Source organism: Pyxicephalus adspersus, chromosome 7, assembly GCF_032062135.1.
Source record: "Pyxicephalus adspersus chromosome 7, UCB_Pads_2.0, whole genome shotgun sequence".
In the NCBI taxonomy this organism is placed as follows: domain Eukaryota; kingdom Metazoa; phylum Chordata; class Amphibia; order Anura; family Pyxicephalidae; genus Pyxicephalus; species Pyxicephalus adspersus.
The window spans coordinates 72905067-72918058 of record NC_092864.1 but is presented as its reverse complement, the minus strand read 5'-3'; the positions used below and the strand labels follow the sequence as shown (position 1 = coordinate 72918058).

Genomic DNA, 12992 nt, shown 5'->3' with positions numbered 1-12992 from the left:
CAGTAAGTTGTTGTCGCGCCGCCGTAGTACGATTCTCCCTGATGACTGGGGGTGTGTTTTGTTACCCTACGTCTTTAGAGAGGGCGCTCGGATCTCCATATGGGGCAGACTGGTATATACAGACACCGGCAACCTTGTGGTGAGAGCTATAAGATGTATGGGGAAGTATCTGATTACCCTGTACAACTTCTGAAGAAGCTTTCTGTATAGAAGTGAAACGCGTTGAGAAGGGGTATCCCTAATGTGAATTAAACAATATGGAGGAGGGTTATAGCCAACAAAAAATGAAATGTTTATGAAATATATAATGCATTGATCACTTGGTATTGTGTGTTTAATAGATGTGAACTATAAATAAGGAATTGTGAAATATTTTAGGACAAGCTATTTCAATAAATGATATAAAAAGAACATTTTAATTTGGTGGTTCATATTATATGCCAGTAAAATTCCCATGTCTGTATTAATGTTAAGGGATGAGGCATAATTTGGGCAGTAAATTGGATTAAAGTGTTATTGTATCAAATGAGGTTTTCTAACATAAAAAACACAATATTAATGCAACATGAAATCCAATCTTCTCTCTTCTTCCAACTTATTACAGGTACTTTGGGATGATTCTCGGGAAACATGAGCTAGAAGTGACAATAGCACTTTGGATGTCTGATAAAGATTAGCAGGTCTTTGTAATGAAAAGGTCGGAACGACTGCTCATGTAACACAAAGTGATAAATGGGACCCCTTAGTTTCACTGCTCCACCATATAGAAGTATTAAAGCACAAACTGGTGTCTCCATTGATGACATTTCTTTTGTTACTCCTATATGGAGATAGAATTCACACATTTTCCCAATTATCCTTATGTGAAGAATGTGTTTGAAAAACATTGATAAATAGAACTTTAATTCTTTTACACCTTTTAGTAACACATTTTAATACCTTTGCACTTGCATAATGTATTGATTTTACCAAGTAGAATATATATTATATAATATTATATTAAATACGATAAGCAAAGCATGTTTAAACAATGTAGTAGGGTGATTGGGATTTGTAACAGAGGAAAATGGAGAGCCATTCCAATTAATTTGATTTTCCTTTGTGACATATAATTTAAGGTGCACTTTAAATATTTTTGCAGTTTTTCAATTACTAGAACCCATCAGTGAATTAGTATCCATCTGCTCCAAATGTTAGTTAAGTTAGTCATATTGATTGTCATTGATTTTTTGTTATTTATTACTTGACAGTTAAAAATGTCTTCATACTTTATTTCCCTAAAGAGTTAATATTTCTATCACAAAACAACCACATTTTACTGAGTTTATGACACCACCTGCATTGGGAACAATGATTAATTCCAGGCTTTTTTTGCATTTTTAGACCCCACAATACAAAATCATCAAAGTGTGGGTTACATGCAACTTGTATTGAGAGTACAATGGCATTGACCTGTCCTTTAAATGGATGCTAGTTGGTTGGTATTCTAAGGATTCTATTAGTTTACTGCTAAAACAAATAGACGTATAATTTCTGATTTGAGTCACTTCCCTAAAGCAGATATGTAGATTTAAAAGCTAATCAAGTCTGAAGATAAATATAACACCCAGAAAACTAGCAGTTTTAGAAAGAGGCATTAAGAACAAGTCCACAATCCTCTTATTACAGGTTTGCATTAAAGTTTTCTTTTTTTTTTACCTGTAACACAATCTGATCACAAACTGAAGCACAGCTATCAATAATCACTAATCAATCTCAGCATTGTATGAAATAAATATTTAAATAGAGAATGCGGGTTATACATTTTCAGAAAACTAAAGCATAACTAACCCCAAAACCAAAGACGTAATATATTGCAGTTTACTAGTCCAATAATGTGGTACGTGTATTGTTTTTTTCTATTTTTCCCTTTGCTATTCTTTCAAATAACACATTACCTATTCATTTGTGTCTTCACCAATTCAAAGAAGCTATAGTTGTCAAAAAGCTGAGATTCAAAGGCATATCATATGGAAGACTGATGGAACCAGTATTGCATGGTTATGTTGTTTTTGCTTTTTTCCAGCTTAAAGGAGAACATGAATTACTGGCAAGGTCATCAGTTATTTTCAGTACTGTTATAGATTTCATTTTTGTTTTTGGGTTTAGATGCTAAATAGCTAACCTTACCAACCTAAAAAAAATGTTATTGGTATTACTAACATTTTGTATGGTTATACTCATCTATAAAGCTAGGGTGTAAATACTACAGATGCAAATGCAAATATGACAATGGAGTGAATCTTTAGCAAATCAGCAGATATTGTACACCTAAAAGGAGCAGAGCAGGCCTCCAAAGACATCACTTTGAAACTTTGGATTTGCCTAGCAGATGGACAAACTTTTGTCATATCAGTCATTTAAAAAAAAATAGCAAATGTTACTGAAAAAAGCACTTGAAATTAAGAGAAAAATCGAAAAAATTGGTGAATCATCTGAAACAGGTAAATGTGTTTGAGAACAACTGTTAACATGTTATATAAAATAAGGGAAATACTTTGATCGTGAATAAATGGTGGATTCTTGGTGAATCTGAAGTCCAATCCCTTTTTACCATATTTCTAATAACTGTAAGAACATTACCATAAATGTGGGATACAAAAAACAAAGGTAGATCTGGAAATACCCAATCCACAGTTACCTATTAAAATTATTTTTGGTTGAGCAAAACCAGTATGCAATTCATACAATTTGATTTCTTTTTGTATTTTATTACTTGCACTACTGCATAAATATTCATAGAGTTTAAAAAAGTTATAGAAGGACAAAAACTATTTGGAATTTATCTTCTCATGGACTCAAGTTAAAATCATTTTGCATAGTCAAAATTATTAGAAGTCCAGATGTCCATCATGGTCTCCCCAGTCATGAGTATGGAAGAAGCATTGGTTAGTTTACAGTATACATATCTATTCACTAATCCCATATGATTATATCATCTCTTTGAACAAATCCTTATGGATGCGAAATTCTGAACCCAACGACAACAAAGCAGGTGCTTCCAGTGCCAGTGGTTCAAATATATTTTGTATTAAATTAAATACTGGTAATAACGCCCACAGTACAAAGATTTTCCAACAATACTTTTGACATTAAAAATACAATAACCATGTTTATTAAAATGTTACCTTTCTTCTACGGATGTTAAATTGTCGATTTCAGTCATCACTTCTGCAATTTCAAACTTCAACCTCTGTATGATGTAAAAAAAAAAAAGTAGTTAATACCAAATGAAAGTGATTGTTTTTACACATGGGAGTTTAGAGAAGCTTTAGACATAATAATTGTACAGGAGAATCTTTCTGAGGATTAAGATGGCTTACACATCACAGGTCAAATAGAATATGTTTCTGCATAAAACATTGTTCTAAAGAAGCATATAACAGTTCAAAAGCTAAAGGTTTTAAATGTTGCGATTGTGTATCACAATCAAATCACAGAGTGATGCTAAGATGATAGCGTGAGAAAGCATAATAAAATAAACTAAAGCTGTGACATATTTCTACAAATTTTATGGCCGATGATTACTGCAAGTGGACACTGAGGTCCAGTAAAGTTAAATGTACAGTGTGTGAATAGCTTTGTGTATGATAATTGTCTGAAAGAAATCAATATCTTAAGCTATTATTACTTTTGTTCATCTGCTACAGAAAGTATGAAAATGAAAGAGAAACCCAAATACTTGATATATGAAAACACAGAAATCCCATCTTTTAGATTTTATTACTTTAACTCAACTATGATAAAGAAAGGTTCCAGTAGAAGTCCCAGAACAATAAAACTTTCCAATTATCAGTATGGCACTATGTAACCTTGAAGAAGGGATCCTGCTTGAAATTGTGGGCATTAACCCTGTGACAAATTTGTTTTCTCAATACAACTGTAAAAAAATTGGGGGGTTTTGACTTCCATGTCATTAAAAAAAAAAAAAAAAAAAAAAAGGATGAGGAAACAATTGAGCTTAAATCAGTTTTAAACATGCCTATTGACACTTATTTCATAAAACTTTATATTTTTCCATATCCTAGGTTAAAGCTTAACTCCAGGAAAGACATTGAATATACCACTAATGCATGTATTGTTTCAATTGTTTTAGTTGCTAAACTGTTTGTATTTCCTGTGTGGCCAGATTTGTGTTCCAAGCACCTTTGCTAGACTGCACAGTTATCTATTGCATTCTGGAGAAACAACAGAACCTTTTAAACCTTTCTATTAGTTTTTACAAAATTATATAAACCCAAAATATTTTTAAATGATCAGAATGAAACTAAAATAAAAAAGTAAGCTAAAAATGAGTATTTCACTTTCATGTTACTGGTATGCAAAAGCACTAACATTAAACTAAAAGGAAAAGAACAGAAGTACTGAAGACACATTTTCAATGTACTAGTATTCAACTGCATTATTAGAACACAAAGGTTGTGTATAGAAATAGTGATTTTTAATGATATTAAAACATGAAACAATCAAACCACTAATACTTTTCTTCATTAAACCTATCAAATTCATCAAAGCATTACATTTAAATTCATTAGTCTAGCATTAGGGGTACTGTGACTTGTTAATATGGGTACAAAGCCTTTTTTTGCAATATTTTACTGAATAGAGCCCTATATTATTCTATACTTTTCTGTTACTTTGTAACATACTATTTTATGCTGCGGCTGATAATCACACGGATATTTTTCACACGCACTAGCTGTATCTTTTTATTCAAAGCAGCTGTGTGAGAACATTAAATTATGACTAACTGTAGCAGACATCTTCATATTTCCAAAGATTACCATTCACCCAGAGGGATTCTGAAATGTTCTAAGCTCTCCAGGACCCCATTTAAACAGCTTGGATAGAGGACACTAAATATATTGGCCTCTTCCTGTCGGCTACTTTCTCCATAGATTCCACACCCACCAGTGTCGCTGTGATGAGTGGCTTACTGAATCATACACTCAGCTGTAGAACAATCCCACACAACTTCACATAGAAGTATACAGGGAAAACAATGATCTGCAGTCCAGCTGAGAGATGATTCAGAGTTAATTGACGGCAAGCAACTTTTGCCACAAATTATTAGAAAAAATACTAGTTCAGCGCAATAATTTCCCGAAACGAATATGGCCATATTAGAGAAACTGCAGGGTTTCTGAGTAACACAGCCTGAACATGCACATATATGAGGTGAACGTGGATCAGAAGTCCAAAGAACCTCAGCTATTGAGTTCAAAATGTAAAATAAAAAATAGATATTATAGCTGATATGTAGTCACAACTCTACATTACCATGGAGTGCATAGAAGTATAGTCAACAGGCACAAAAGTTTGTTTGACGTTGTTCAGCAGCATTCCAACCCACTTATTATAGTACACTTTTTATTTTGGTGGGTTTGAGAGAAGGGGAGCAAAAAAAAGGGATAGGGAAAGTGGGGGAGCGGAGGAGACAAGTGGGATGAAAGAGAAGAAGGAATAGACAAGCAGGAGAAAGAGAAAAGGGGGTGAGATGTAGAGGGCAGAGTGAGAGGGGAGAGAGCAGAGAGAGGAGAAAGAAGAACACAAGGAGGAAGGGGAGTGGAGGGATGAAAGTAAAGGAGGAGTGAGAAAGAGACAAGAAGCATGATAGAGAAGTGTAGGGAGAGACAAGGAAGAGAAATAGACAAGGTAGGATGAGAGTGAACTTGAGAGAGAAGGATCTCCCTACTTATCTTTCTCTCACTAAGTGGAAGGAAAGATTACTAGATCGTAAGCTCTTCAGGGCAGGGTCCTCTCCTCCTATATCACTGTCTGTATCAGTCTGTCATTTGCAATCCCTATTTAATGTACAGCGCTGCGTAATATGTTGGCGCTATATAAATCCTGTTTATTATTATTAATAATAATAATAATAATAGAAAGGGATACAACTTTATAGTAAACAGGCTTTAAGAAGCAGACAAACCCATCCTTTGAGCATATTTCAAGATTAAAATGTAACAAAAGTAATATATTGCAGCTATGCAGTCCATAAAGATGGTCAACTACAGATCTTGCCATTAAAAAAAACTTGTCCTAGGGGGACAACAAACACTCATCACACTATATAGAGAAGTGGTTTTGTATCCCCTAGGCTTTTTTGATTTGAACTAAGAACATTCCCTCTCCCATTTCTTCCTCATATTTTTATAAAGGGTAGATAAGATAAATGCAGCCACCACAGTCTAAGCTGCAACATGCTGAACATTGCAACATCGTAAGTAGAGCATTAATAAAAACAGATCCCCAGGACTATCCATCTAGGGACTTTTACCAAACCCAGACCCCAATCCCAGAGCTAGAAAGCAATTCCCACAAAACATTGAACAGCACATTTTAAAATTGTTACCTCAATGTCATCTATAAGCTCTTTTTTCCTGCGTCTTATATTCAACAGTTCTTCCCTTTCCTCGGATGACAGGTCTTCTGGAACTGAAAAAAAAAAAACACATTTGAATCCACCCACACAGAGCAAATGCAATTATTCTACAAATAAATGAAGACCACTTCCTGACCAGAACACTATTAATATAAAAGCAACAAACACGTCCAAGCCACAATGGCACCCACAGCTAAACATGAAGCAAAGCTAAAACTCCATCCTTTGATTTCCCCTTAGCCTTGGACCCTACTGATGCAGTTTGTTTTAAGGCCATGCTGACATCCTACGTACGGACTGCTCGTCGCCAAGGCTACGGACTAATTCGCTTTACCGGTCTCACGGTCTGGTCACGGTGACAGGAAACACACTGCAGCTACAAAAGCAAAAGGCTCTGTGATGTCTAGACAACACAAACTAATAAAATCTGCTTTATATGCAGGATTCTATACTACACAAAATTAAATCTTTACACATACAAAATAAAAAAAAAACAAAAAAGAAAAACACATGGTGGTGAATACAGCATTAGGTGTGTTTGCATGCAGAAAGAAACCTTTTACCTACAACTGATTTGGCATATTGCATGAGAAAGACAGCAGCAAAAGTGGATTATATGAATATAATGGTGGCGGAGAGCTGGGTGCCGCAGCCGGCGCGGCTCAGTGTGGGCCTTTGATCTGTTGCTGAAACAAGTAATCAGCTGAGTGTCTGCACACGGCCCACCCCATGAAGCTGCTGTACTGCAGAGACTCCAACATTACACACTAATTGGGCTTAAAGATGTAAAAACAATCAGTGTTACAACTCGTAATTGCCTGTACTACATAAAACTATATCTACTATATATGTATCAGGGTCGAAAAACGCAACCATCACCAAAAATGGGTTAACCGAGGGCTGCCCCAGGGAAAATCCCTTGCATTAATAAGCATGACATGACATTCAGCTTCACAGCGTCAGTGTGTGCAAAATGGTTTTGCTTACTAGTGAAGTGGATAGCCAGTTTGCTTTTGATGTCAGAAGCCAGTGGTGTAAGATTTAGGCATTGGGTTCTTTGTTTTTGAGATTCTTTAAATTATGGCTTCTTTACCTTATCCTCAGCAAGACAACACACTGGCATTAAGGCAAAGAACACTAAGGCAAGGTACCTGAATTGTAGCATGCTGCAACACAGCAGTGTGTTGACTTATGTTACATGTGCAACTTAAGCTCATTGGCAGCCCAAGACTTTGTAAAGATGAACAAAACCACCAATTTCAAACAGGGACCCAGCAAAAGAGCAGAAGCTAACTTATAAAATGGTATGGAAAGATTACCATTGCACATGCAGTTTAAACCAGCACTGAGCTAGTAGGTTAACTAGTGTCCACCTGAACGTGGTCCTAGTATATTACACAGGACTCTTACATTCTATATTCCTAATTCTTATACATGCAAAACCCCAGAAATAATAAATGTAGCTCAGAGTGCTGAGCAAATATGCTGGCAAAGTGGTTAGCACATTGAGCGGTCTCAGCTAATCTTCCTGTACAAGTATTTTTCTTACTCAAGATGAGTCAAAAGTAAACCGTAGTCTAAAAGGTCATACAATCAAACCAACTGGGGATTTTATAGCAAACTTAATGTATTTAAAAGGGATCAATGGGGAGAAGTAGTATTTTCTATTTGTTTTAGGCAGGGATTCTTCTGATGTGGATGGAGTAATGCAATGAAATGAACTACTTGGTTGGTACTTGGGTCCTTTGGATGATAAAGCATAAGAGAGTAGGGAGGACCGGTAGTCTTTCTGCCAGGATGTGTAGAATTAAGGACCTCCTTCTTACTTGAGGAGAGGAAATCTAAAAGATGGTCTATAAAAGAGTTAACTATCCTTGGATAGTGCTGCCATATGCCCCAAAAGCCTTTAGACTTTTTGTCTCCAGCTGAAATGGAAAAAAACACCCTTCAGGTGTTTCCAGGTATTTTTTGCTGTGGTGTCTAACTTGGATGTGTTCTCTGTTCGGCCCAGAGCTATGAGAGCAACCAATATCTGTTTATATTTATCTCCCCCTTTTTTGGGGATTTCTCATTTTGAGATTTATGGTTTTGTATGGTATCTTATACACATATATTGCTATAATTTCTTGATATTTATATAGGCAATGTCCCTTTTTTACATGCATACTACTATACTACCATACCAACAAACTATCATTGCAGTACTCCTAGGGAAGCAGACTAGTTCTGCGAAACATGTCAAGGTATTCTTACCTAATCACTTGTAGGTTTGTGAGACAAATGTTAAACCTATGGTGGTAGTAGCAATCCCGTCTAGTGGCCTTCAAGGCCCCTTTGTCTACTTGATTTTATGATATGGTATTTGTGTTACTGTGATTTTAATAGTTGATAATAAAAATTATGTTTTAACCTAGATTATTTCAAGTACCTAAAAAATCCGGCTTTGGGTCCCAGTGTTCTCCCCAGCCCCTTTTAGCCGGGGGAATCACCTATCACTGTTTTTGGGTGGTTACCAATGAGTTGGATCACAATTAAAGGGCTCCCACCCGCCTACAATTTCTTACCATCCAGCTTAAAAAAATGTCTGGGTTGAGCACTGGGGTCCCCTTTGGAGTTTCTTGTGTTCCAATAGGGAATAAGGCCCCCTTTTCTTCCCGTAAAGCTAGTAAGCTGGAAGAGTACCCTAGAAACGGTCTGCTGTAGTGTTGGGAACTCGTAAACTTATTTAGGAGTTATGCCAGACAGGTCATCCTGAACACTGAAGGGTTCTTGTTTATTTACCATTTTCTTCAGTAAAGAATTTAACTATTAATACATGTCAACTTTCCTTAATTGAATAATATAAAGGAGAAAAAAATGTAAGGCTCCCCCAGGAGAAGGAGGCAATGAAAAGTTGGAAGGACTGATTTAGTCAGAGTTCTAGTCTTTTGAACTAGACTTTGCTGTAGTGTACATGGGTGATCCCGCAGGAAGCACAGGTTGTATTGTGTGTTATGTACCCAACCAGGGGTCTGTCAAACACTCTCTTTCCATGAGAATGCTAGAACTGTGGATATTTTCATTGAGTACTTCAGTGGAATTTTAGACCATTACGTACAAGGTAATCCTTCCTTTCTTATTCCTTCCCCTATTACTAGCAAAGAAAAACATTGTTGTGTAATATCCTAGCATTAATTTAAAGGAAACTTAAACTGACAGTTGTCCCTAGGACAGCAGATGGGAAAAAAAAAAAAAACTAATAAAAGGCAAACTGTGTTCAAGTGACAACTGTCAAGTTGGTATATTCTCTCACTTCGTCCGGTGATACCAGAAACAGGATCAAACCCATCCCCCATTTGTCCCTTCCAGAAGGGTGAATTTTGGTTGGGGAGGGGGGGGGCTTATTTTTCCCTAAAAAGGGGGGGCTGTCTTATTTGATGGCCCTGCCTTATCATCGGGGAAACACGGTAGGTTGCATTCTTTCTACTGACCAAAGTAATAATGATCTATTGCTAGCCGAACATCAATTACTTAGCATAGGTATATTGTCCCAATCAATTGGTTTGGGTGCCAAAGCCTTTGGTGTCCAGAAATTGGACTATACTTAAAAAAAGGGGAAAAAGATAGACATCCAAAAGGCACCATAGACTTTGGATAGTTATATATAATGTTTTTATGTATACCTACCCAAAGTCTATGGTGCCTTTTGAGAAGCCTATCTTTTTCCCTTTTTCTTCTAAGTATAGTCCAATTTCTTTCTACTGACCACTACTTTTTTTGCAATTAGGCAGAACTTTTATTGAATAAGAGACCAGTGATGTCCTTAGAAAGGGTTTCCCAAAACTTTAAATTTTAGGGGTACCTCCGGGTAAAAAGTGTGAAAGACAGAGTTGAATCAAAATATACCAAAAGAGTTGGTTCCGTAAACCTAAGACACATCATTTGCTAAAGGGTGCATTTATTAAAGACTGAAAAAGTCCCTCAATGAAAAACACGGTGATGTCATACCATACTTGGACCTAAAAGACTAGTAAGGATACGAACCCAAAAAGGAATCTCAAACTATCATATCAGTGGTAGGAGTAGTGGGAGGACCACGTAAAATCTTAGATTCCCGAATTGTTGGTTGCCAAGACTGTATAAAGTATCATATAAAGTAAAGGGGAGAAGAGAGACTGCTTTTTTGACAATAAAGTAAAGTATGTTACTCTTTACCTACGCTTTTCACCTTTTGCTTTACTTTGTTAATCAGAAGTCTCTAAGAATCCCCTGATGCCAAAAGGCGAAACGCGTCAGAAGAGAGATCTGAATATGAGCTATATTTTTATCCAATCTGACTGTTAAGATGGGTATAGTAACATATTACATTATTGTCATATGTGTATTCATAGATCAGTCGGGCTATGTGTAGCCTAGAATATATCAGTGATTTAACTAAGTTAATCACTTTATTGTTGCCAAAAAAGCTGTCTCTCTTCTACTCCTTACTTTATACGATATCGGTTACACTGGTAAGATATAATAACCTATACACAACATAAAAACGGTCTTTTTAATAGGCAGCTGGCAATGGGTCTTCCAAAATATCTGTCCCAATAGTTGTATCTAAGTTACAGGGAATCATTCACCAGGAAACTAAGGTGATTTATGTCATTAGTTATCAATAATATCTTTGAATTGGGAGTTAACAGATGCAAATACTGTAACATGAATAATCTGTATTGTTCTCTAGAATTACAGCGTCAGATATTTTTGGAACTAAAGTCATATAAATCCTTTTTTCTTGCCTTTGCATAAAATACCCTGGTAGGAAGTAATAAAGTAAATTGCATGCAATTATTTATAGCTAAAAAAGAAAACACAACCTGTTAAGAGTTGAGAAAGCGAGTAATCCTATTGTGATAATTTGTGGGTTGTAGGCTTGTATTCATATAATTAATATGCTGGTTTGTGCAGAAGACTCTGCTTTAGGGTGCAATCTGGACCAGAGTCAGAAGACATAATACCAATGGGCAGAAAGCCAGCATTATACTTCCTAAATAGTATTTTCAAAAGCAGATACAATGACAGTCTGTTAGATAAAATAAGCAGATCTCGTGGAAGTATTGCAATGGAGCCAGTAAGTTTTAATACAATTGGCATCTGCAATGGAAAATGTTTGAGAATACAAACTGTGCTTTGCTTTTGTCACTGTTTAAGATTCTTTTGTCCAGCTCAGGAGCTTGTGGAAATGCCATTATAAAGTCAGGAAGGGTTCTCATTACATTCTTTAGATAGGGATGGTGCAACTGTCTTGGAGACTATAAAATGCAACTTCTAAAGCTGTGTACACACTTCCAATAATTATTGATGGAAACGAACGACCGATCGGCTGAAAATCGTTCACAAAAAAGGTGACCAACGACTGACCAACAATGCCGACGAATGAGGGTTGATGTTGGAAATGAATGACCGCCACGGCGTTATCTGATTGGCCAACGATTGTTCACTATCTATCAATCTTCAGTGATCGTGGCTGTTTCTGCAATACACTTTCTTCTTTACATGTCATTCCCTGCATCGTTCATTATATTCAGTATATTTGAACGATCGTATTGTTACAGCATGTATAGAGTTGTGCACTATACAATCATACTTTCAAGTATAATCGTGCATAATCGTTGATCAGTCGTAATCGTTCATTTTCTAATGATAATTATTGGAAGTGTGTACCTAACTTAAAGTACCACACCATAAATCTGAGAAATTTAAAATAAAGAAATCTTTTCTCATAGCCATGAAAGACATAGGACAAGATAATCCAGCCTAGAAGCAGACCAAGGCATTTTACTAACTACAAAACAAACAAATATGTTTTGGGTAGCTACTCCTATTTTTAAAGCCATGAGCAATGTTGACCTCTTAGGACACCAATGATTTAATTCATCTATCTGGAAAAATGATAGTCCCACTGGCCAGCATTATAAGAGGAATTCTTCCCAATGACCACCACACTAATATACTGTGAGCTATGGATAAAGTAATTATAGAAGGGGTTCCCTAGAAACTAAAAATTATTTCAATGTTTCCCTATGGTAAAAAACAAGTGACTGTAATCCAATAAATTTAGATTGTAGTAATTTGTGTGCCGATATTAATGAAAGACAGAAATATTCAATTCACTGGGAGTTTTAAACCATGTCTGCCATACAGTATCGGAATCTGCAGCAGTACATTTATACATGAGTGCTGTATGTCGGGCCAAAATCCACCCATCTGACCATCACGATTACTTTGGAAGAGCCTTCATGCAATGTTTTACATTTCCATAAAGTGTCATTTGCTGACTCTGGTACTTCCCAAATGCCCCTGTTTTTTAAATTAAAACCCAGAAACCGTAAAACAGATGATCTGGACTGTAACCCAACATATTTACTTGACAAAAGCAGAAGATTAAATTACCAGGAATGCACAATTGTTGTTTATGTGTCTGACTTTCCCTCCTATTACAGCCTCTGCTGGAAATCCACCCACATGTGTTTTTAGAGCTGCTTCCCAGCCGCTGAAATCCTTTTCCCATTTCCCATTAGTGTCAGACAAGAGACCCGTG

At 36.2% G+C, this 12992-nt stretch overlaps 1 protein-coding gene across 1 annotated transcript in view; it reads right to left on the bottom strand.

The window, feature by feature from the left end:
* CYTH3 (cytohesin 3) overlaps positions 1–12992 on the bottom strand; it is a 107515-nt gene that overhangs the window by 53589 nt on the left and 40934 nt on the right. The window contains exons 2-3 of the mRNA XM_072419180.1: positions 6395–6477; positions 3168–3232 (exon numbers count right to left, since the gene is read on the bottom strand). Coding sequence (XP_072275281.1) covers positions 3168–3232; positions 6395–6477 — 148 coding nt within the window. The remainder of the gene's footprint in view (positions 1–3167; positions 3233–6394; positions 6478–12992) is intronic.